This window comes from Salmo salar, chromosome 04, assembly GCF_965601325.2.
Source record: "Salmo salar chromosome 04, fSalSal1, whole genome shotgun sequence".
NCBI lineage: Eukaryota > Metazoa > Chordata > Actinopteri > Salmoniformes > Salmonidae > Salmo > Salmo salar.
This window is the reverse complement of record NC_138294.1, coordinates 27,811,049-27,836,828: the sequence shown is the minus strand read 5'-3', so window position 1 is coordinate 27,836,828 and position 25,780 is coordinate 27,811,049. Positions and strand designations below refer to the sequence as shown.

The 25,780-nt window shown below is 41.2% G+C and overlaps 3 protein-coding genes across 3 annotated transcripts; all 3 read left to right on the top strand.

Annotated features, from left to right (window-relative positions):
• Positions 1-1,305: 1,305 nt before the first annotated feature.
• On the top strand, positions 1,306-6,405 carry fgg (fibrinogen gamma chain). Its single transcript, XM_014195266.3, has 9 exons — positions 1,306-1,460; positions 1,589-1,636; positions 2,130-2,313; positions 2,716-2,800; positions 3,198-3,328; positions 3,788-3,921; positions 4,202-4,386; positions 5,295-5,572; positions 5,873-6,405. Exons 1-9 carry the CDS (start codon positions 1,398-1,400, stop codon positions 6,058-6,060), a joined length of 1,296 nt encoding a protein of 431 aa, XP_014050741.2. The 5' UTR covers positions 1,306-1,397; the 3' UTR covers positions 6,061-6,405.
• A 3,856-nt stretch (positions 6,406-10,261) lies between these two features.
• Positions 10,262-18,490, top strand: LOC106602566 (pleiotropic regulator 1). The gene is made up of 15 exons (XM_014195268.3): positions 10,262-10,403; positions 10,728-10,834; positions 13,451-13,581; positions 13,698-13,751; positions 14,073-14,166; positions 14,444-14,537; positions 14,706-14,807; positions 15,070-15,162; positions 15,584-15,733; positions 15,853-15,954; positions 16,059-16,161; positions 16,441-16,549; positions 16,715-16,854; positions 17,492-17,685; positions 17,916-18,490. The coding sequence occupies exons 1-15, from the start codon at positions 10,395-10,397 to the stop codon at positions 17,973-17,975; spliced, it is 1,542 nt and encodes a 513-aa protein (XP_014050743.1). The 5' UTR covers positions 10,262-10,394; the 3' UTR covers positions 17,976-18,490.
• A 4,479-nt stretch (positions 18,491-22,969) lies between these two features.
• Positions 22,970-25,286, top strand: LOC106602565 (zinc finger protein RFP). The gene is made up of 2 exons (XM_082974220.1): positions 22,970-23,125; positions 23,398-25,286. Exon 2 carries the CDS (start codon positions 23,400-23,402, stop codon positions 25,014-25,016), a length of 1,617 nt encoding a protein of 538 aa, XP_082830346.1. The 5' UTR covers positions 22,970-23,125; positions 23,398-23,399; the 3' UTR covers positions 25,017-25,286.
• Positions 25,287-25,780: the final 494 nt, after the last annotated feature.

Genomic DNA, 25,780 nt, shown 5'->3' with positions numbered 1-25,780 from the left:
ATTTCTGTATGGACCTCGTTTTGTGCACGGGGGCATTGTCATGCAGTTGGAAGCACAGAATCATCTAGAATGTCATTGTATGCTGTAGCATTAAGATTTCCCTTCACTGGAACTAATGGGCTTAGCCCGAACCATGAAAAACAGCCCCAGACCATTATTCATCCTCCACCAAACTTTACAGTTGGCACTATGCATTGGGGCAGGTAGCATTCTCCTGGCATCTCCCAAACCCTGATTCGTCCATTGGACTGCCAGTTGGGGAGCGTGATTCATCACTCCAGGGCGTTTCCACTGCTCCAGAGTCCAATGGCGGCGAGCTTTACACCACTCCAGCCAATGCCTGGCATTGCGCATGGTGATCTTAGGCTTGTGTGCGGCTGCTCGGCCATGGAAACCCATTTCATAAAGCTCCCGACGAACAGTTATTGTGCTGACATTGCTTCCAGAGGCAGTTTGGAAATCGGCAGTGAGTGTTGCATCCAAGGACAGATTATTTTTTACTCACTACGCGCTTCAGCACTCGGCGGTCCCGTTCTGTGAGCTTGTGTGGCCTACCACTTTGCGTTGTTGCTCTTAGATGTTTCCACTTCACAATAACAGTGCTTACAGTTGACTGGGGCAGCTCTAGCATGGCAGAAATTTGACGAACTGACTTGTTTGAAAGGTGGCATCCTATGACGGTGCCACGTTGAAAGTCACTGAGCTCTTCAGTAAGGCCATTCTACTACCAATGTTTGTCTATGGCGATTGCATGGCTGTGTGTTCAATTGTATACAAGTGTCAGCAACAGGTGTAGCTGAAATAGCTGAATCCACTCATTTGAAGGGGTGTCCACATACTTTTGTGTATATAGTGCATCACTCTCACCACAAAAACAGCCAAATGGTAGAGGACTGTAACTTGAGGAGTGATTGCGGTCCTAAAAGAACCTTAAAGGGGACGCACTAATTATAGACCTTTTTATTTAGAAAACACTCTAATATAATATGTAATGTAGTATCTTGTCGTATGTTTTATACTGGCTGGATTGGAATTGGCAAGGTAATGATATGGCATGATTGACCCAGTGTTGTTTTGACCCCAATGAAGTTCTCCACACGAGCCTGCTGCCCACGACTTTCCCTGTCAAAGCCAAGGAAGGAACCACACCAAACATGTTAAGCAATGCCTGTCACCTCTGGGAAATGATAAGTAGTAGGACATTTGAGTCACAACGTTGTCCCAACATTGAGTCATCTACTAGGACATGAGTTGGCTGACCCGGTTCTGTTTACACGCGGACCCCTTATCTGCTACAAAAAGGAGGACCTTGATCGGATAAATATACCATCAGGGGCCAGAGGCTCTTCATTCTCCAACTGGACAACACCACAACTGGTGTACCAAAGGCTAGCAACATGGCTCCTTCACTTTTGTCCACAGCCGCAGGCGTTCTATTGCTATTCTCCCTCTCCTCTGCAGTAAGTGTCACATTTCTATGAACCTGTTTGAATTGAACGCGTTCTCATAAACAGTGTTCTGCAACAACAAGAGATACAGCAGCATCTACTGAGATAACAGACTGTGCTGTTTTGCTTCTGTTCCACAGCAAACGAGGGGAGACTATTCCGAGGACTGCACACCAAGGGACGGATTTGTAAGTATGATTGTAGATGGACGCACCTATGTACTCTACTCCACTCGTTAAGCGGTGTGTGTACAGGAAGAAATTCCCCGTCTTACTATTTCATCCTCTTTGTACTGTATACTTACTAACATTGTTATTTAGATGGATTTGTTGCCAAATTATATTCCTCTCACGCATATGATGTGTAGTTAATTCTGGGGTATTACAACCAATTCAGTTGGTGCCTCTTCAAGAACACACGTAATTAAACATTTTCTAGTTTCTTTGAATCCAAGGACGTTTTCCAATACTCACACATCCACTGTCACAATATAACAATATATTGTAAATATGTGTCCCCAATGGCACTCTATTCCATATAAAGTGCTCTACTTTTGACCAAAGATCAATGCACCCTGGTCAAACGGCAGTGCACTATAAAGGGAATAGGGTGTCATTTGCGACAGACACATCTCTCACAGAGTGTTCAAATTAAAGCATCTGTGTTCTGTGCCTGTTGTAGGGCAAGTACTGCCCAACGACATGTGGAGTGGCTGACTACCTCAACAAGTACAAGCCAGTGGTGGACAAGGACCTTGATGAAATGGAGGATATCCTGGGTAGAATAACCAACCTTACCACGGGGGCCACAGAGAAAGTCACCTATATGAAGGATTCAGCAACACAACATCAGAAGTCTGGTGGAGGTAATTGACTTTTCTGTATCTTGGGTTACTTGACTGTGTTAAACTAGCTAACACAAAATAAAAATCAACACTATTAATAGTTGTGCTAAGAAGTAGAGAAGTCAGTAGCAGAAAAGTCAAAACTTTATAGGAATACACTAATGTGGCACACTCCGCTTTTCATTGCTATGGGATTTATTTTCTATCACTTCACAAACAGTTTGTCTATAACCTTCATCAGGGTTGTGTTCAATAGGGAGAAAACATTTTGAAACAGAGTGAATCCGGGAGGTAGTGTCTGAACTTTCTACAGTTTGCCCTACTGGAGACACCCAGGTGTTAGGCTAATTTTAAAAGATCTATAGACTCTGGTAACTCATTTAGGTTACTGTAGCTGAAGCAGGTATTGTGATTGTTCCACAGACGTCTACTACAAAAGGTCAGCGAGCATACTGGATGATGTCCTGCGCTTTGAGAAGACCATCGTCTCCCAGGAGGAGCAAATATAGTAAGTCCTTCTTCTAAACTTTTTTTTTTTTTTACATCAGAATCTAATTTGGTCTCAATTCACTTACAATTGGACTTGGAACTTCTCCTTAGTAGAGCAATTCACTTCTGGGATTTAGTTGGAATTGACCCCAATGCTTGTATGTCTCTCAGCGGCTAAAGCTGGTTGAAACCATTCAATGACATCATTACAAACAATGATTCCCTGCTGGGGACGAATTACCTGCTAAAATTGGAAATACCAGGACTAAGTAAGGGTACAAGTGTCAAATGCTGTGTACTTCAAACACATTGATAGTCAAATCATACACCCGCTGACCTACATTATAAACCGCAATCTAAGTTTATATCCAAATCACCTGAGAAACATTAGCAGTCTGTTCCTCTCTTCTGCTCAGTCAACTCCAGTCGATGCTGGAATCCAATAAGAAGAGGATGTTAGACCTCAAACAGATGTCCATTCAGCTGGATCAGAAATGCCAAGATCCCTGCAAGGATACTGTGGAAATCAAACCCATTACAGGGAAAGGTAAAATCAACGACGTTCTGTAGGTCGTTCCCCATTTCATCAGAGAGGTTGCTCAATCCTGCTCCTGGAGAATTCGCTCTACGTACCCATCATTTGTCCTTGTTGCTTGTTTAGTCAGAAGTGAATCAATGGCATCAATCAATAGAGGCTGAGCCGATTTGTCTCAATCCAGTTAAATGGATGCACTATAGCAATGTTTAATAAATTAATTTGTTTATATCACTTATAAATGCCAACAAGTGATATTCTTTAAGTAAGGGGTATCAATCCAGTTATATGGATGTACTTTAGATTAGTTTAATGAATTAGTTTAGATAATTTATTGGCATTTATAATTTCCATCTGTAGTCCAGGAACAGTCTAAAAACACTACAATAACATTGTGCGGAGCGCATTGCCTTATGGGAACACTAATCTTTGTTATTAACACGTAACAACATGGTCATGTCATGTTGTTAGATTGCCAGGATATTGCCAACAAGGGTGCCAAAACCAGCGGTCTGTACTACGTGAAGCCACTGAAGGCTAAGGAGCAGTTCCTTGTCTACTGCGAGATCGACAGCTTCGGCCGCGGCTTTACCGTCCTGCAGCGGGTACGTGTGTTCTTCCCTTGCAAGTGACACATAGTATATTCATTATGGTTGGCCCATGCAGGATTCAAACCCCCAACCCCACCATGCTCCAACCCACTGAGCCATTGGAAGTTGGAACCAGGGTTGGGGGCAATTCTATTTAAGTTATTTCAGATAGTAAACATTCCAATTGGGATTTCAGTTCCCGGATTGACTGAAGTGAAATGGTATCGACCCAAACCCGATTGGAACCACATATTGTATTATTATCATAACCACCGTCCAACATATATCTCCACAGAGACGTGATGGCAAGGTGGACTTCAACAAGGACTGGATCCAGTATAAGGAGGGCTTCGGCTACCTGAGCCCAGATGACACCACCGAGTTCTGGCTGGGCAATGAGAAGATGCACCTGCTCTCCACCCAGTCCACCATCCCATACGTGTTGAGGATCGAGCTCACCGACTGGCAGGGCAACAAGAAGTACATACTACTAAGTTCTCTACTAAGGCTACTACTAGTGCACACTTAGGGCCTACATTCCCCACTCCTGAATAGAAAATGGTGTTCAAAATGTAGTGGGAACAGCTCAAAGTCTTATCCCAGCAGGTAAAACTGGTTCCAGTGATGTCACTGCAACCCGTTGTAAGGACGTTATAATGACATCATTGCAACCAACTTGACCCATTGGGATGCTTACCAATCCAATTCTGTGGTGTCTAGGTTTCACGCTATAGAAATGCTATAAATACCAGATTTTGCTATTACCATTGGTCTTGCCTATATGACCCATTTACTCGTGCAATTCTCTCCACTAAATTAATGAAATATTTCAGCAAGTCAAATTTTCACTTAGTCATTAATGTCAATAAGAGACTAAGTTGAAATTCGACTTAAGCGGAAGTTAGGATTCGCCCCTTTAATATATTTAGTGGTGAAATATTTAGTGCCATTTAGTGCTATTTTATATGAGGAATTGTGGAAATAAGCAGCAGTAAGCCTTTTCTTTGGTGAGGTGTCTAACTTAGAAATAACATGTTTTTCCACACATCTCAAACCTCTGGACTTTAGTTTGTGGAATAGATTTTCTGGTGCCAAGTTACATAGCTGAAAGAACTGACCTCCACAATCACAGCTAACAACGTATTCTACTTCATGACACTGGTTTTGAAGGCCATGACCCAAGCCGTCAGGCTAGTATGCTGCATTTTAAACAAATACTTTGTGGCCTGTGTGGTCTAATGCTTTGTGCAGCGGACCCTGGTACACACACCACAGTAGCCATGGGTTCAAATGCCTTTCTGACCTGCGCCGCTCATGCTTTTCTTGTCTTATTTATTCAATAAAACCACACGCATAAAAAATATAATGTATTTATTTTCTTTCTTTAGGCATGCCGACTACGCCATGTTCAAAGTGGGTCCGGAAGTCGACATGTACCGTCTGACCTACGCTTTCTACTACGGCGGTGACGCGGGTGACGCGTTTGACGGCTTTGACTTTGGAGATGACCCCAGCGACAAGTTCTACACGTCTCACAACGGCATGCAGTTTAGTACCAGCGACAAGGACAACGACAAGTTCCAGGGTAACTGTGCTAAGCAGGACGGCTCCGGTTGGTGGATGAACCGATGCCACGCCGCCCACCTCAACGGGAAATACTACCAAGGTAAGGACACGCACGTACACAAACACGCGCGCACTTTCACACACAGACACATGCACGTTCTTGCGTTTTTCTGTTTTTCTTTTAAAGAATACTACTCTCCAAGTAACATGAACCATACTACAGTTATACATTCATGCAAGTCACTACCGACCTATACCAACGTCAGTTTTGGGGGTTCTCTGACATTTTTACTGTTACCTTTCCAAGAAGGCCACATTTAGGAGTAGGCCCAACACTGTGATTTTCTTACTTGTAACACACTTTTCATTGACACTTCTCTTTCCATCTTTCCATCCCTAGGTGGGAAGTACACGGAGAAGGACGCCGGCGAGTCGGGCTACGACAATGGCATCATCTGGGCCACGTGGCACAGCCGCTGGTACTCCATGAAGGAGACTACCATGAAGATCATCCCCACCAACAGGATCACGGCGGGAGACGGACAGCAGACCGGAGGGGTCAAACAGTTTGGGAGACAACTAAGCTAGAACTTCCTTGAACTTTTCCGGGCACAGATTAAGCCAAGTCCCTAAAAAGCACATGGAGAATCTCTATTAAACATGTAGTCCAGGGCTAACTTTAGGCCTAATCTGTGTCTGGGAAAATGGCCCTCTGTCTTGAAACTTTTTTTTATTGGTTCGATCAATTTCGTTTTTTGTCCTCTTGCCTAAAATATTGTCTATAATCAAATTGCTGTTGTTGGACCTTGGAAGATTGGTTTGACTTCTTCTATTTAGCACCATGTTAGAACAAACTTTATCTACTGTCTATGGAGATTTATTAGATCTGGTTGGTTTAACCAATGAATAAATGTTGTATTTTTCTACATGAAAGATGTATTTTGTGCTGGTTTTAGATACCCCTGCCCCGACTACATGATCTAAGACAGGGTTTGAACCTGGGTGGTCTAAAAGCCATAAGACTGTGTAAGCCCTCTGAGCTAAAAGCCAATACCTCAGGGAGATAACGCAAGTCCTCAGGTCTCAGGCCAAGGTACCGAATCACCTCGGTTAGCATTTAAAAGAACATGCCAATTTCTTTATTGTACTTTCGCTGATATCAATTCCTGGTACCACTTGTAATTGTGCTAAATATGATAAATGATACCCACATTTATATGATATACATTTCATTTAGAAATCGAACAAGCAGTATATGATGAATTGCACATAGGCATCGGATGATAAATTAAATAACCATGGAAGTTGGTGGCGGCACTGGAAGGCTTTTAAATAGAAGGCACTGTGCTGGGAGGACCAAACTCAATCAATTCGTTCAACGATTTTTAGAAGCTATTTTGATTCACTGCTATTTTGATTATTCTGCTAATCAGAAGTTCTTGGAAATCATCTATTGGAAGTTCTTTGAACCAACATTCAAATGGCCTGGGTTTAATTCTGAGCGGATGTGTCAACGGGGAAACAAACTAACGCTATTAGGTAGGAATGTTAAGTAGGAATTTACCATATTAAAGAGGGTATGTGTTTTTTGCACACCAAATCCAGGGTCATGTTCAGTATGGACAAAACGTTCTGAAACAGAGTGAAACTATTAAAAATCCTGTTATGTCCTTTATGCTGTTCTATTACAAAATAAATACCTACCTGAACATACGACTCAGTCAATCTTTTCTTTCCAACAACACCAACAGTACAGGAATTAGAACCTATACTGTTGTTGTCCCATTGATGCGTGGCATTATCAAGACAAATGTTGTCCATAATTGTTTTGAGAAGAACATGTTGTAATCATTGTCACGTGATTTACTAGACTGTGCATGGACAAAACCATATTTGGATGACATTCGGTAGATGTGACACTATGACCAAAAAGACTGAGGCTCTCTCTCTTTCTCCCGTCCAATCATAGGGATCTCAGAAAGGCCTTGTGTACAGGTGTGTGTGTGTGTGGGTGGGTGGGTTTCTGCTGACTGGTAAGTAGGCTATGTGTGGGTGTTTATTTGTCTTTGTTTGTACATTGCACAGGTCCCCTAACACTCTTTATGTCAATATTACCCAACATGCACTGCATTTTCCTATCAGTGTTTTTATGGAGTCAACCAAAAGCCAAAATTAGTAAATGAATGTATTTCATAACGTACTTCTGCAATAGTCATCAAATTACAATCACTTTTCCATCCAGGAGATAAATGGGATCAGGGAACACTTTTATTCAACACTTTTGGATAGTAGTATCGATGTTGGTTGAATAGAAGTCCACGTCTCTGACAGACATTCCATACTTGTTACTCATATTGAGTCAAATATGTTAGCTGCAATATGCTTAATGATGTTTTCGAAGCATTGGACTCCAGGGAAATAACACAAATATGCTCAAATCTACAGTAGAGGTTAAGAGATTTCTGTTTGGTTCTTGATTGTGATCGAAATACTAACTGCCCTCCAGTACACATACAGCACCTGATGTCACAAGAAGGCCAAAAAAATCATCAAGGACAACAATCACCCGAGCCACGGCCTGTCCACCCCGCTATCATTCAGAAGGCGAGGTAAGTACAGGTGCATCAAAGCTGGGACCGAGAGACTGAAAAACGGCTATCTCAAGGCCATCAGACTGTTAAACAGCCATCACTAGCCGGTTCCACCCGGTTACTCAACCCTGCACGTTAGAGGCTGCTGCCCTATATACATAGACTTGGAATCACTGGCCACTTTAATAATGGAACACTAGTCACTTTAATAATGTTTACATACTGCTTTACTCATCTCAAATGTATATATTGTATTCTATTCTACTGTATTTTAGTGAATGCCACTCCGACATTGCTCAATCTAATATTTATATTTTCTTAATTCCATTCTTTTACTTTTAGATTTGTGTGTATTTTTGTGAATTGATAGATATTACTGCACTGTTGGAGCTAAGAACACAAGCATTTCGCTACACCCACAATAACATCTGCTAAATATGTGTATTGTACCAATGACATTTGATTTGATTTGAAATACACATTGAAAATGGCCAAATGCAGAGGTGGGTCTTGAATGGGGGTAATTTAGAATTGAGAGTATTAGACACATATTAATCAATGCACTTTCCTTGGCAAACATTGCCCAAGTACCATAGTTTCCAGAGGTTTTCAAAAGGCAGTGTTGACGTATTCAGAACATAAAGCACACGATGTCACAGGAAGGCCAAAAAGATCAACCACCCGAGCCACTGCCTGTTCACCCGCTATAATCCAGAAGGCGAGGTCAGTACAGGTGCATCAAAGCTGGAACCGAGAGACTGAAAAACAGCTTCTATCTCAAGGCCATCAGACTGTGAAACAGCCATCACTAGCACATTAGAGGCTGCTGCCTATAGTCATAGACTAGAAATCACTGGCCACTTTAAGGAATGGAACACTAGTCACTTTAATAATATTTACATATCTGGCCTTACTCATCTCATATATATATATATATATATATACACAGTATTCTATACTATTCTACGGTATCTTAGTCAATAATGTTTACATATCTTGCATTACTCATCTCATGTGAATATACTGTATTCTATACTATTCTACGGTATCTTAGTCAATAATGTTTACATATCTGGCATTACTTATCTCATATGTATATACTGTATTCTATACTATTCTACGGTATCTTAGTCAATAATGTTTACATATCTTGCATTACTCATCTCATATGTATATACTCTATTCTATACTATTCTACGGTATCTTAGTCAATAATGTTTACATATCTGGCATTACTCATATCATATGTATATACTGCATTCTACACTATTCTACGGTATCTTAGTCAATAATGTTTACATATCTGGCATTACTCATCTCATATGTTTATACTGCATTCTACACTATTCTACGGTATCTTAGTCAATAATGTTTACATATCTGGCATTACTCATCTCATATGTATATACTGCATTCTATACTATTCTACGGTATCTTAGTCAATAATGTTTACATATCTTGCATTACTCATCTCATATGTATATACTGTATTCTATACTATTCTATGGTATCTTAGTCAATAATGTTTACATATCTGGCATTACTCATCTCATATTTATATACTGCATTCTATACTATTCTATGGTATATTAGCCACTTAATGTTTACATATCTGGCATTACTCATCTGATATTTATACTGTTTTCTATACTATTCTACGATATCTCATTCACTTAATAATGTTTGCATATCTTGCATTACTCATCTCATATGTATATACTGTATTCTATACCATTCTACTGTTCGTCCATATACTGTACAGTATATAGTCTTAATTCATTCCTACTTAGATTTGTGTGTATTGGGTATATGTTGTGCAATTTGTTAGCTATTACTTGTTAGATATTACTGCACTGTTGGAGCTAGAAGCACAAGCATTTCGCTACACTCGCAATAACATCTGCTAATCACGTGTATGTGACCAATAACATTTGATTTGATAAAGGCAGGATGAAATCCAAATAGACAATTTGAAGTGTCCGAAAGCCACAACAACAACAACGGGCCTAGGCTTTACATGTGATCAGGGCTTAAAATGTATCTTGAAAATAAGGCCTGAATTGTTATGTAGGGTTAAGCAGCGCTGCAGAATTCATCAAATACTTGTATGGGAAAGGTTACTAGATGTGGCCACGGAGTGGCGCTCATCGTCAGGGGGAGAAAAACAAATTTGACCCGGAAATGAACACAACCGTATTGTTTGCATCCGGTGCATCGGAACAGCATCTGCGTTTGTTTAGCAAGCTGGACCTAGCTACATTTCTACACCTGTTTTATGTAAAGTTTTTTTTTTTACAGATCGTCAAGGTATCTGGCTAAATAACATCAGAAATGACTGAGGTGTGTGCTCTTTCGTGCATCTTTATGTCAGTAAAGCTGAAATAACAATAGGTGTAGCTGACGCGCCACTACCTAACGTTAGCAACGTTAAATTATGCCTAGCCTATTTGAAGCACACGTAAAATAATTCCATTTGGGAAATTAATATTAGTCGGATTAACTTTATATATACACATCTAGCCCAAGTAACATCCGCGGATGTGGTATCGTGAAGTTGAGATATACTTGGCAAGTGCCTCATGTCTATGTAGCTACAGTAGGTAACTAGCAATGACAAATATTGCTGTTGTCGAAAGTAATGTTTCCGTCTATTTCATTTTTCAGGATGTGCAAAAGCACTCTGTGCACACGCTCGTGTTCAGGTCCCTCAAGAGAACTCATGATATGTTTGTAGCTGACCATGCCAAACCAGTCTCCTTGGATGAAACAAGGTACTCGTGTTTTGTAAAACAATATGCTGTCTTTGTTTTCCCATCTAGCTACTCGTTTCTGTGTGAGATAAAGATAAGCTGTGTGTGGGTGAGTCCTGTCTGTGTGTTCAGGATAGACATAATAGTTTCCGACCCTACACTTGCTTACAGCTGCGCAGGGGTCGGACAGGCTTTCTGTTTAGATTAAGATACCGGGACCCAGCGCATCTTGGAAAACCTACCTCCACCCAGGGATGAGAAATTCGTTGTACTCCGAATTGTCCCATCATCCAATAAAATACAATGTTATTTGTCACATGCTTCGTAAACAACACGTGTAGTGAAATGCTTACGTACAGGTCTTTTCCAAAAATGCAGAATTAAAGATAGAAATAGTAACACGAGGAATAAATACACAGTGAATAACAATAACGAGTAAAAATAACATGGCTATATACAGGGAGTACCAGTACAGAGTAGAATGTGCAGGGATACAAGGTTGAGATCTATGTACATATAGGTAGGGACTAGGCAAAAGGATAGATAGACAGTAGTAGCAGTGTGAAAGTGTGTGGTTCAGTATGCATGTGATTAGGTAGAGTCCACTGTGGGCTCTTAGGGGAGTTATTGAAAACAAGTATGTGTGTGTTGGGGTGTCAGTGTAATACGTATGCGAGTTACACTTTTTATTTAACCTTTATTTATCTAGGAAAGTCAGTTAAGAACAAATTCTTATTTACAATGACGGCCTACCCCGGCCAAACCCGAACCATGCTGGGCCAATTGCGCACCGCCCTACGGGACTCCCAGTCATGGCCGGTTGTGATACAGCCTGGAATCGAACTAGGGTCTGTAGTGGCGCCTCTAGCACTGAGATGCAGCGCCACTTGGGTGCAGAAGATTGAACAACTCGTTTTAAAGTAAACTGATGTTTTCATTATGCTAGATAGCAGTAGCCACACAGCCATTATGGAATGGCACGTCTCATTGAACAACATAGGAGCTGATTGGCTGACATATTTTACCTTTAATTGTACGACAAAGCTTTAAAAAAAGTATACAGTGCCAGTCAAAAGTTTGGACACAAGTTTAAGGGTTTTTCTTTATATTTACTATTTTCAAAACTATGAAATAACACATGGAATCATGTAGTAACCAAAAGATTTGAGATTCTTCAAAGTAGCCAACCTTTGCCTTAATGACAGCTTTGCACACTTTTGGCATTCTCTCAACCAGCTTCATGAGGTAGTCACCTTGAATGCATTTCAATTAACAGGTGTACCTTGTTAAAAGTTAATTTGTGGAATTTCTTTCCTTAATGCGTTTGAGCCATTCAGTTGTGTTGTGACAAGGTAGGGGTGGTATACAGAAGATAGCCCTATTTGGTAAAAGGCTAAGTCCATATTAGGTCAAGAACAGCTCAAATAAGCAAAGAGAAATTACAGTTCATCATTGCTTTAAGACATGAAGGTCAGTCAATCCGGAAAATGTCAAGAACTTTGAACGTTTCTTCAAGTGCAGTCGCAGAAACCATCAAGCACTATGATGAAACTGTCTTTAATGAGGACCGCCACAGGAAAGGAAGACCCAGAGTTACCTCTGCTGCAGAGGATAAGTTCATTAGAGTTACCAGCCTCAGAAATTGCAGCCCAAATAAATGCTACACAGAGTTCAAGTAACAGACACATCTCAACATCAACTGTTCGGAGGAGACTGTGAATCAGGCCTTCATGGTCGAATTTCTACAAACAAACCACTACTAAAGGACACCAATAAGAAAAAAAGACTTGCTTGGGCCAAGAAATACGAGCAATGAACATTAGACCGGTGGAAATCTGTCCTTTGGTCTGATGAGTCCAAATTTGAGATTTCTGATCTCCGCATGTGTAGTTCCCACCGTGAAGCATAGAGGAGGAGGTGTGATGGTGCTTTGCTGGTGACACTGTTGGTGAATATTTAGAATTCGCGGTACACTTGACCAGCATGACTACCACAGCATTCTACAGCGATATCCCATCTGGTTTTGGTTTAGTGGGACTATCATTTGTTTTTCAACAGGACAATAACCCAACACACCTCCAGGCTGTGTAAGGACTATTTGACCAAGAAGGGGAGTGATGGAGTGTAGCGTCAGATGACCTGGCCTCCACAATCACCCGACCTCAATCCAATTAAGATGGTTTGGGATTAGTTGGACCGCAGAGTGAAGGAAAAGCAGCCAACAAGTGCTCAGCATAAGTGGGAATTCCTTCAAGACTGTTGGAAAATCGTTCTAGGTAAAGCTGGTTGAGAGAATGCCAAGAGTATGCAAAGCTGTCATCAAGGCAAAGGTACTTTGAAGAATCTAAAATATTAAATATATTTTGATTTGTTTAATAGTTTCTTGGCTACTACTTGATTCCATATGTGTTATATCACAGTTAAGATGTCTTCACTATTATTCTACAATGTAGAAAATAGTATAAAATAAATAAAAACCCTTGAATGAGTAGGTGTCCAAACTTTTGGCTGGTACTGTGTATTCTGAGTCACCTATACTTTTGAAAAGATCAAGATATGATTTTTAGGCCATATCGCCCACCCCTACTTTCAGGCTCTGATATGTTCAATTGAGTTAACTAGCGTTTCCCTTCGTAGTCACAAGGTGAAGATGGCAGCGAAGCTAAGGGCAGACTACAGTGCCGTTCTACACATGCCCGTTCTGAAAGAGGGCAAGGACAGGCCACTGGGCTCCAACATGCATGGCAATCAGAACTATGCCCAACCTGGTAAGAATGCCATCACTTCAACATCAATCATTGACAAATCATTATTGATTTCATGGGCAATGAATGAGAGCAAAACCTCCCAAGTATTTCTCATTTATAACCCTCTGGTCTTCCAGGTGATGATCCAGAGTACTTGATAACTGGGACCCACGCATACCCCTCAGGACCTGGTAATTACAACACTCTTACCCAGGGTTCCCTTACTCTGGTCCTGGAGAGGTACTGGGGGTGCAGGCTTTCGTTCCAGCCCTATCCTAACACACCTGATTTCAGCGAATCATGGCTGAAGATCATGCTTATTTGAATCTGGTGTGTTAAATGATGGGCCGGAACAAAACCCTGCACACCCAGTATCTCTCCAGGACCAGACTTGGAGGACCCTCCCTCTAACACCATGCAATGCTACTGTTGCATGTAAAACCACATTCATTCATATTGTGTCCTCGGGGGTGTTACGTGACTTTTATAACGCTGTGTATTGTCGTCCACAGGGGTGGCTCTGACGGCGGACACTCAGATACATAGGAACCCCAGTAAGGGGGGAGTTCACGCCATGGCTCTTGCCCTGCCGCCATCACAAGCCAGGTACTTCCTTCAGATGATGCACGGTAGATGTGTCGAAGTGAGAAGACACCAGAGCAAACGGAATTCAATAGTCCATGTCAGACATTCGTCTGTTTGACGCAGTACTTCCCCGCAATTCCTTAGCACCACAACCTCCTGTACAGACCCCAGATGTTAGAGACATGAACAAAGTGTTATTGTATCCAAGCAACACGGGACTACAATCGGGGTTGCCTATCTTAGTAGAGTGCACTTTAAGACCATCCAGCATCCATTCTTTTTGTGTGTGTAATTGCAGGCTGGACGCCAGTCGCACTGCAGCCAGTGTCGGGGACATTCACAGACACGCGGGGGGGGCAGAGAGGTCTCCCGCTCCTCACTCACACGCTATGGTGGGGTAATGCTCTCTGATACGTATCATTAGCCCTACACACCTTTTTTTTTGCGTCTGCTAACACTTCGCATGCATTTCTGCACCAACATTCCACTAACGTGACATCAGTCTTGTATGATATAATGCTACCACTATGAATAATAATAATTTTCTGTCTTCTTTCTAGTCTCTTTTGGAAGGAGGCGGCACCAAAAACTCGTCCCTCGTTGCCAGAAAAGCCCCCACTATGCCCAAGCCCCAGTGGCACGCTCCATGGAAGCTGTTTCGGGTAAAGGACGTCGTTTTGTCATGTCAAGGGCTTCTGAATACACTTACTTCCTCTACAGTCCACACACTTTATCAAATGCACGTGGCACACTTACAAAAAGCTTGGATGTTTTGCAAGGAACTGTCCCTAGTCCTTCGGACGTACTACAATAATCTTAGAATATCTTCATGTAAGGCCTATGCGTTTTAAGATAACTTCAGGGGTATTGACTTGCTCTCTGTTTTGTGTGGTAGCTGATACAGGTTTACTTTATCCCTTCCAGGTCATCAGTGGTCATCTTGGCTGGGTGAGGTCCATTGCCGTAGAGCCCGGCAACCAGTGGTTTGTGACCGGCGCTGGCGACAGAACCATTAAGGTGAGTACAGAGAGGTTGCAAGATCAAATCCCTGAGCTGACAAGGTACAAAATCTGTCGTTCTGCCCCTGAACAAGTAAGTTAACCCACTGTTCCTAGGCCATCATTGAAAATAAGAATTTGTTGTTAACTAACTTGCCTAGTTAAATAAAGGTAAAATAAAAAATAAAATGATGAGGGGCTACGTTTTTACCACTATCATCACTACAGGGACTGAAGAATGTGTAGATCGTCTCTGTAAAGGTGCAGCCAGTGAAACAGTAGATATGATAATAAGAAGTGACATCATAAGGGTTTTGGGGCATCCATTTGATCTACTCAATGTCTGTCAACTGGTGGCATTTAGTCATGTATCTCGTAATACGTCGGCTATAAGTTCGACCGTGACGTCAAATCCCCATTGTTTCTCATTCTCCTGACAGATCTGGGACCTGGCCAGTGGGAAGCTAAAGCTCTCCCTGACGGGACACATCAGCACGGTGCGCGGCGTGGCCGTGAGCACCCGGAGCCCCTACCTGTTCTCCTGCGGCGAGGACAAGCAGGTCAAGTGCTGGGATCTGGAGTACAACAAGGTATTGTACTAGTACCCTTTCATTTCTGCTTTACTTTATATGACGTGTTTCAATGGACTGTTGGTCCATTATTATTTAGTTAAGTAATTAGTATAGTTACGCCTACCTCACTTTTATAGGTTATCAGGCACTACCACGGCCACCTCAGTGCCGTGTACGACTTGGACCTGCACCCAACCATCGACGTGCTGGTCACATGCAGTCGAGATGCCACAGCCAGGGTAAGTCTTGCTAATGACTAGTTGTCTTGACTTTGAAAAATGTTATTTTAGTGGAACATTTTGGAGTGTATTGGGAGGTCAATATGAAATCTCTACGTCTATAGGTGTGGGATATCAGGAGCAAAGCCAACGTGCACACCCTGTCCGGACACACCAACACAGTGGCCACAGTCAGATGCCAGGCCGCCGAACCGCAGATCATCACAGGTACGGACACGGATATGTTACAACTGCTTTGCCTTGCTGTGTTCATATATTGGCTAGTTGACCCACTCCAAAGTACCATCAATGGCTTATCATCTTGTTATGTTCTATTATGAGCTGGCGCGTGGAGAAATCATGATTTTCTCCTGGGTCATGTTCAGTAGGGAGAAAATAGGAGAGACCACTTGAACATGTCCATATAAGAACGCAGCGTTTTATTGTTAGTTTCACGTTTTGCTACGGTGTGACCTTCTGAACACGACCCGGCTCTTTCTGTTCCAGGGAGCCACGACTCCACCATCAGGCTATGGGATCTGATAGCTGGGAAGACCAGAGCCACTCTCACCAACCACAAGAAGTCTGTCAGAGCACTGGCCCTACATCCCAGACAGTACGTCACTTCCTCATACGTAGTAAACGATGATGCATATGATGCACCCAAGTTAGTCATCTTCTGTTATCTAGTTGTAGTTAATGATAGGGTTGATAGGCTCGTTCATTTTATTTGTGCGTTTTGAATTATGGCACTGAACCATTCGTTGGCTGAATGTTACAGGTATACCTTAGCCTCTGGCTCTGCCGACAACATCAAGCAGTGGACGTTCCCAGATGGCAACTTCATCCAGAACCTCTCTGGACACAACGCCATCATCAACGCAATGGCGGTCAACTCAGACGGCGTGCTGGTATCAGGAGGTATGAAAACGTCCTTTACTTTTTCCAACAGGGATATCCTTGTCCCATCGCCCACTAGCGACTCCTGTGGAGGGCCGGGCGCAGTGCACGCTGACACGGTTGCCAGGTGTACGGTGTTTTCATTGGTGCGGCTGGCTTCCGGGTTAAGTGGGCATTGTGTCAGAAAGCAGTGCGGCTTGGCTGGGTTGTGTTTTAGAGGATACACGGCCCTCAACCTTCGCCTCTCCCAAGTCCGTACGGGAGTTGCAGCGATGAGACATGACTGGAACTACCAATTGGATACCACGGAATTGGGGAGGAAAAGGGGTCCAAAAAAATTGAACAAAAAATATCTTGTATATATGTTGCGATGGAAATAGACAGTTTTGAGCCTCTGTCAGGATGATTGGGTCAGATTATTTCTAGCCATAGTACTTTCAATGACTCTGAAGGGCTTTGTTGCTTCGAAAGCGCACTACTAAAGATGGGCAACAAATGAAAGGGAAGTGGTAACTGCAGAGGCTGGAGGAAAATATATTGAATGGCTAAGTCATAGGAAATCGTATATACGGCTAGAACCTAGACACTGCTTTCTATCTATACCGATGTCTTGATCTAGATACAGCTAATCCTTACATCTTTTTATTGTCTCCATTAGCTGACAACGGCACCATTCACCTGTGGGACTGGCGGACAGGCTACAACTTCCAGCGTATCCACGCCGCCGTGCAGCCCGGCTCACTGGACAGCGAATCGGGGATCTTCGCCTGCATGTTCGACAACTCGGAGAGCAGGCTGATCACGGCCGAGGCCGACAAGACCATCAAGGTGTACAAAGAGGACGACACGGCGGTAGGGAAATACTTTTATCCTGTGCTGTATAGCTACACAAGTTTTTGTTGATTTGAGATGTGATTCAATAATGGATGTGTTATTTACAACCTCATACAAAGTGGATGTTTATTCAGTCAGGGAAAATGACAGTCACTAAAATATTGCTGAGCTAATGAAACTGTAGTATTACTTTGAGTACATCATAAGTTCTTGTTTCTGACTAGGGTGGGATTGTTTTTTTCTTTCAGACCGAGGAAAGCCACCCAATAAACTGGAAACCGGAGATCCTCAAGAGGAAAAGATTCTAGTTTTGCAACAAACAAAAAAATACATTAATTCATTTCTGTTGTCAATATTCCCATCAATAGAACTCCCATAATTTTTTAAAGAAGAATATTCGCACAAAAACTAGTTGGCTTTTATTTTTACTATAATTTTGGGGGTTTTCAATGTACTCCTTATTCTAAGTACCATTTTGCAATCTTCAATGTACAATGTAAGTCCAACAAAGCAGCCATTTTGGACAGCCAATAGCCTTCCAGAATGTTTGTTCTTGATGATGAATGCTCTCTCATATCTCTGGTCACTCTCATCCACCATAAGAAGCCACTTCTCAGCTCCGTAAGAGCTCGCCTTAGCTTACACATAGTCCCCACTCGGGTCAAATCCAGTAAATATGTGGAAAATTCAAGATTTTCTCATCATTAGAAAGATTTTCTTTTATTTCTTTATTTCAGAAACACCAACTGTATATACAAGAGAAATGTAATTTGTTGTGCAATCTGGTGTATGAAATAAATCACTGTATGATTAACAGAACCATAAAAAAAACCATGTTGCATCTCATTTTGAATTCCCGTGAAGCGTGACTCACCCATGTAACCATTGGTGACAACATTCCCATAGTGTTTGCAGCTGTTTCTATTGATCTCCCAGTATCCGTTATCTCCTGGGTGGTCCTGGATCTAAACCGTATTCCTGGTTTCACTGATAACATGGAACTTCTGCTCACCTGTTAGACAAAGCATATGTACACTGTAACAAAACTACTTTATACGGTAATTTGGGGTATTATCAACAGTAAAATACTCTGTTTTACTGTAGCATACTGTAATTTATGGGCCATTGTGGGAAAATGGTGTGGGCGGGGAAATAATTGTTCTATTTTGAGTGGTACTGTAATTCCAACCCACAGAATACAGTACCCGTACTGTATCATTGGGAGTGCCAAAAATGGTATTGTTGTTTCTGGCTTATTAACATATTTTGAGGCGTGCTTTGTAAGAGGCTATATTGCACCTGTGAGTGAGAATGCTGTACCAATTTAAGTCCTATGTGGTTATAGTGCCCCATTTAATTTAAAATGTATAGGGGATAGATTGGACTGGGTCAAGTCTTAAACCTAGAATGGTTGCACATTTTGCCATGTCCTTTTGCTCTGTTTTCCCCTGTAGTCGCTGCCAGTTTGGAAGCTTCCAGAAGTGCAAGTGTTATAAGACACCGAATATTCATTAATATGCTGTAATGTGTAAACACTTTACCTAGCAGCCAACCTGCTAGCACCAACCCCTTGTAATTACAGTAAACCATTTTTTTCATTCATTACGATTACGCTAGTATTCACTTTTTTAACAGTATAATAAATATTACAGTATTGTACTGTCATTACACAGTACTTGCTTTGATACTGTATTTATATTACAGAATTTACTTGTCACAGCTGCCTGTAAATTAGTGTCAGATTCTCAGCAACCCCTTTACAGTGTTAATTAACTCGCCAACGTGCATTAAAGGTGGCAATAAATTAATTATAAATACCCATTAATTCTTGAAGAATTTAACTCATAAATGCCTTGTGAGTTTAGTTCAACCGTCGTACCTGATCGGAACCCAGAATATATTTTTTTACTCCATTGTTTGTAAATAATGTAATAATAAACACTATAGTAATCTTAAAGAAACACTGTATAGCCTCAACATGGTTAACGGTTAGATTCAGTCCACTTTGATATCTTGATAATATGCAGCTCTTTAAAGGGCAAATCCACAGATGAAACAAAACGATTTCCCCGCCTCTGTTTTGGTAAAAAGCTGAAGGATGGGCAAGGAGAAATGTAACCACTCTCAGATTAGACAGCTATGGTTACAAGGACTGACCATCAATGATATAAAAAAAATGATTGTTTTAACCATGATATGAGGCTATACAGTGTTTGTTTACATTTACAATGTTTACAAACATTGGAGACAAACAAGCTTATATTTTGGGTTTTCAAGGAGTGTGACAGTTGAACTGAGCTCATGAGGCATTTATAAGTTACTCTTCAAGAATCAATGGATATATATCCACACACACTTCTGGTGAAAACTTTTAGAACACCTACTCATTCAAGTGCTGTTTTTTTACTATTATCTACATTGTACAATTATACTGAAGGCATCAAAACTATTAAATAACACATATGAAATCATGTAGTAACCAGAAAAAGTGTAAATTGATTTAGGAAATAGTCTAACTTATACAGGACAGACCTGGATTCAAATAGTATTTGTTTTCTTTCAGATACTTTGTGCATTTGATTGAGCCTGTATATGGAGTGCCAGACAGACATTTAAAAATTATATTTCAATGGTGCCAGATTGGTGGGGTTGTACTTTTGGGACGATTCTATTGGATATTATGCACCAGGGAAGCTCAATCAGTGCAGCTAATGCATTTGACAGGAAAAAAAAAAAACTTTGAACCCTGGTCTGATACAGGGCAATTTCCAGTTCACCACATCAATCACAAGCATTTAATTCAATATATGGTTTTATTCTTGGGTATAAAATTGTTTATATTTGGGTATATTGTTTTATTTTTTCTCCCTCTTAGTGGATATCTTAGTGGCATACAGACACAAACCCATGTTCAAGATTGAACTGATCCTCTTGCCCCACAGCTCTCAGAAACAATAGGACATTGATTATTTTTGTTTTCTTTTATTAATATGCAAATGTTATAAAACAAAAGCATATGAAGGGAATAGAGATACAGTCATAGGGAATCCCGTTTTCTATGTATAGAGTTTTACAAGCTTAGTAAGCAGTAATGACTCAATGTTGCCACAATTTAGGGATTGTCAGTTATGATCACGCATTGCCTCTGACATGACAACTTCAGTACTTGTAGGACCTGCATTTCATACATTATAGTAATATAAAACATCCTCAGAGTTAGAGGCTCGTTCATATTTGATCCACCGTAGTAACATGATCCTGTTATCAGGCGTGGGACAAGATCTTGCACAAATTTAGAATAAAGAGAATGTCCATGCAAGAAGACTTTGAACAAGGTGTGATGGAGTTATTTCAGACAGAAAAGCACCTGTTAATAATCTGTTATGCTAGTCAGTTGTATTTGTCAAAACTGTATTATAAAAGGAGCAACGCGGCACAAGTAGCAACCATGATCGTCATTACCACAATCTAAAAATACATTTGATGTACAAACACTTGTAGTGTACGGAAATAGTGCTTAATAACAGTGGTGACAAGGAATGCATTACAATAATCTAACAATACTTTCACCCACAAGAGGCTAAACAAAACATACTTTACAACCTGTAAACTAGATGTCACGGCTGTTGAATGGAGTAGACCAAGGCGCAGTGTGGTTAGTGCTCATCTTTGTAATTTAATGGAAAAAGAGAACACTCTACAAAGCAACAAAAGACAACAGCCAAACAGTTCTGTCAGGTAACAAATTACTAAACAGAAAATAACCACCCACAAAACCCAAAGGAAAACAGGCTGCCTAAGTATGGCTCCCAATCAGCAACAACGATATACAGCTGTCCCTGATTGAGAGCCATACCCAGCCGAAATAAAGAAATACCAAACATAGAAAAAAGGACATAGAATGCCCACCCCAACTCACGCCCTGACCAACCAAAATAGAGACATAAAAGGATCTCTAAGGTCAGGACGTGACACTAGAACCATACTGCACTAACAGTATTTTTGAATGAAGTACTTTTGTTATATTAAAAGGTGTATCAAAAAGGCATTGTGCTTTAAAAACAACAACAAAGCTTTCATGTAAAGTGTGTCATAAATTAATAAACAGGTTTTCAAAAATATTGTAGTCTCTGTGACTGGAGTGATACCATGGTAAACCTGTTACACATGGATTTAAGAAAATGCTTGGAATGTCTTTTGGTTTCCGTCTTCTGGTTTGGTCAAGCAAAAGTCCCTCCTCCATGAGTCTACAACAATAAACAAATGGAGTGTTAAACTTTGTTGGAAATGTTTTGTTAACTCACCGTGGGCTTCATCTCACGACCGTCTCCATCTGCCTCGGGCCGATCCCATCCCTCCGTATTCTTACTCTTCTCTACAAACTCCTAAAGAGAGAGGGAGAGGAAGAAGAGGGTGGATGTGTGTTGGAATTGAGACAATAGGGGTCAAGTATCGTAAACGCTAACAAGGCGAGTTCAGTGTAATATGTGCATAAAAACACTATTTACCATTTAGAAATGGATTAAAGTGATATTCTGTAAAACCATTCAGGTACGTTAGACACTTCTTCAGGCACCACAAGTAGCAGATGCAGGATTTCAACAAACACAGGCAGTTTCCTACAAACAGAAAATACATTCAGCTTTAGTTCTCCACCCATTGTCTGACATAACTTGGTAGAATTGAAAGTGAGTATGTTTAAATGGAATAATCTGAAAATAATATTTCCTGCTCCTTATGTAGCCCTTTCTTGAAGTAAAATGACCTCTTGACCTCATGGGTGGAATGTTATTCATATGTTTCAACAAGCCCAAAATCCGGAGTTGCTATGTCAAACAGTTTTGTTGTATTTCAGTCTTCTGTGATGTATATAAAGTGTAATATTGGGATGTAAACTCAAAATGTATTACATTTCAACTCTATATCTGACATGGTATAAGTGTATTATTTTTGTTAAGCCCATAACCATGTGTGTGAGGTGTATACTTTTGTTTCAAAATAGATTTGTTAAAGACTAACAAGAAACACTCTGCGACCCTGATTTAGCCCACTGCAGTAAAAGGTTAATTAAGGATCAAATCTACCTAGACTGACAATATTTGTGAATTCTATTGTAGTTGTTGACTTTAGGAAACCTTCAATACATCTGCAGTAATTCCTTGTTTAACATCTCTGATTCACACTTTTGTATCAAGAATGTATCAAGCATGAAGAGAGGTCAGATATGTGAAGGGTTAATTCTGTTCCAGAGCACAGATTAGCACTGGGTGGGGAGCAGCATGTCAACGTCACTTTACTGAAGTGAAACTGAAGTGTGTAGACGTACTGTACGTTTCCCACACATGCAAACGTTCTAACTCTTCTGGAAAATCTAAGACAGCTAAGCAGTCTGTTTTTTTTACACTACAGTACCGATAAATCTGAGAAAGCGCCCGCACTCTTTCACACACATATATAGGTGAGTAGAGATTAACAAGGGCAGGTGAAGATACATTCTACTGTGTGAATTCTTGTATTCTAATTAATTCCTTTATTCTCTGGTTTTCAACTACAGTACCTATGTTTAACTTTATTTTGTACATTGACTGATTCATACTGTATGTTGTATGGTTAAACAACTTGAATTAACTTTGGTTAGATTCTCAAAATGCCGTGTTGACAGTGGCACTGAAACTATCGAGAGCTGACTCATTCCAGGAAATAATTTATAGTTCCGCCTTCTCTGTCTAGATATGGCTTCCTCCAGCAGTCTCCTGTCTGAAGAGCAGTTCCTGTGCTCTATATGTCTGGATGTGTTCACTGAGCCAGTCACCACTTCATGTGGACACAACTTCTGCATGGCCTGTATCACAAAGTGCTGGAATAGCAAGGACCTGTGTCACTGTCCACTGTGTAAGGAGAAATTCTCCAGACGACCTAAGCTTTCTGTCAACACAACGTTCAGAGAGGTTGTAGAGAATTTTAAAAAGATGAGAGATGGAGGTAGAGATGGGCCCCCTCCCGAACCTGGAAAGGTGCCCTGTGACATCTGCACTGGGAAGAAGCTCAGTGCCATAAAGTCCTGCCTGGTGTGTCTAACCTCTTTCTGTGAGACTCACCTGGAGCCTCATAAAATAGCCCCAGCCTTAAAGAGACACAAACTGATCGACCCTGTGGAGAACCTGGAAGACAGGATCTGTAAGAAACATGACAGACTCCTGGAGCTGTTCTGTAGGACTGACCAGACTTGTGTGTGTCAGTTCTGCACTGAGGGAGACCACAAGACTCATGACACTGTCCCTATAGAGGAAGAGTGTGGAGAGAGGAAGGCTCAGCTGGGGAAAACTGAGGCAGAAGTGCAGCTGATTATCCAGGAGAGACTGAAGAAGGTTAAAAAGATCAGACTCTCAGTAGATCGCAGCAAGAGAGATGCAGAGAGGGAGATAGCAGACAGCATACAGGTCTTCACTGCTCTGGTTCGCTCCATTGAGAAAAGCCAGGCTGAGCTGATTGAGGTGATTGAGGAGAAGCAGAAAGCAGTAGAGAGGCAGGCTGAAGGGTTCATTAAAGAGCTGGAGCAGGAAATCACTGAGCTAAAGAGGAGAAGCACTGATCTGAAGCAGCTCTCACACACTGAGGACCACCTCCAACTTCTCCAGAGCTTCCCATCCATAGTGTGCAACCCTCAACCCACCAAGGACTGGTCTGAGATCAGTGTTCACAGTGATCTGTGTGTGGGGACTGTGAGGAAAGCAGTGTCTCAGCTGGAGGAGACACTGAATGAAGAGATGGAGAAGCTGTCTGAAGTCAAACTGAAGAGGATTCAGAAGTATGCAGTGGATGTGACTCTGGACCCTGATACAGCAAATCTCTATCTCATCCTGTCTGAGGATGGGAAACAACTAAGATGTGGAGACACAACACAGAATCTTCCTCCCAATCCAAAAAGGTTTGATCGTTATCACATTGTCTTTGGAAAGAAGGGCTTCTCCTCAGATATATTTTACTATGAGGTGATTGTTAAGGGGATGACTAAGTGGACTTTAGGAGTGGCCAAAGAGTCCATAGACAGGAAGGGGATTATCACATTGAGCCCTGAACATGGAATCTGGACTATGGTACTAAGGGATGGGAATGTGTACCGTGCCTGTACCTCCCCCTCTGTCGTCCTCTCCCTGAGAAAGAAACTCCAGAAGGTGGGGGTGTTTGTGGACTATGAGGAGGGTCAGGTCTCCTTTTATGATGTGGAGGCCAAGTCTCATATCTACTCTTTCACTGGCTGCACCTTTACAGAGAAACTGTATCCATTCTTCGGCCATTCTGATAATGGTAAAAATCTCAAAATCTCTCCTGTCAATCACACAGAGTGATTAAACAATGAAGAGCAGACTGTTTTTCCTAACAGGTATTTGAAAATGCACATTTACAAATCATTACATGTATCAATATGTTTACAAATGAGTTCATTTAATCAGGTTGACATGTCATATGGTTAGCATGTCCACTGATGTCCTCTGAAATTGTATCATCAAATTAAAGGTAATCTGTTCTGTACATCTTAACATGGATAGTAAATGTTTGTATTTACAAAAAATGAAGACTATCAACTGGAATAAACTTAAACAAAATAAGTAATACAAGTTGTGTTGCTTTAATTATTCATGTAATTTAGCCATATTTATTTTTCAGAGGAAAACAATCCTTTAAAGTGATATTCCTTTTTCTCAGTTTTTATCTTATTCTCTCTCCAAGTGAATCTGATGATAAAGGCCATACTCAGCCTTTGAACTGGTTGTGGATGTGTGTGAATGTGACAAAGTCCTTTAAGGACTATAAAATCAAATCAAATTCAAATCAAATTTATTTATATAGCCCTTCGTACATCAGCTGATATCTCAAAGTGCTGTACAGAAACCCAGCCTAAAACCCCAAACAGCAAGCAATGCATGTGAAAGAAGCACGGTGGCTAGGAAAAACTCCCTAGGAAAAACTCCCTAGAAAGGCCAAAAACCTAGGAAGAAACCTAGAGAGGAACCAGGCTATGAGGGGTGGCCAGTCCTCTTCTGGCTGTGCAGGGTGGATATTATAACAGAACATGGTCAAGATGTTAAAATGTTCATAAATGACCAGCATG

What these genes read in the sequence shown, in the direction of transcription:
- LOC106602565 (XM_082974220.1), top strand. Translation starts at nt 23,400, where the DNA reads ATGGCTTCCTCCAGCAGTCTCCTGTCTGAAGAGCAGTTCCTGTGCTCT.
- fgg (XM_014195266.3), top strand. Translation starts at nt 1,398, where the DNA reads ATGGCTCCTTCACTTTTGTCCACAGCCGCAGGCGTTCTATTGCTATTC. An exon ending in TCCCAGGAGGAGCAAATATA is followed by an intron (nt 2,801 to 3,197) that starts GTAAGTCCTTCT and finishes TCTTCTGCTCAG; the next exon opens with TCAACTCCAGTCGATGCTGG. An exon ending in CAAACCCATTACAGGGAAAG is followed by an intron (nt 3,329 to 3,787) that starts GTAAAATCAACG and finishes TCATGTTGTTAG; the next exon opens with ATTGCCAGGATATTGCCAAC.
- LOC106602566 (XM_014195268.3), top strand. An exon ending in TCAGAACTATGCCCAACCTG is followed by an intron (nt 13,582 to 13,697) that starts GTAAGAATGCCA and finishes CTGGTCTTCCAG; the next exon opens with GTGATGATCCAGAGTACTTG. An exon ending in CTGGCCCTACATCCCAGACA is followed by an intron (nt 16,550 to 16,714) that starts GTACGTCACTTC and finishes TGAATGTTACAG; the next exon opens with GTATACCTTAGCCTCTGGCT.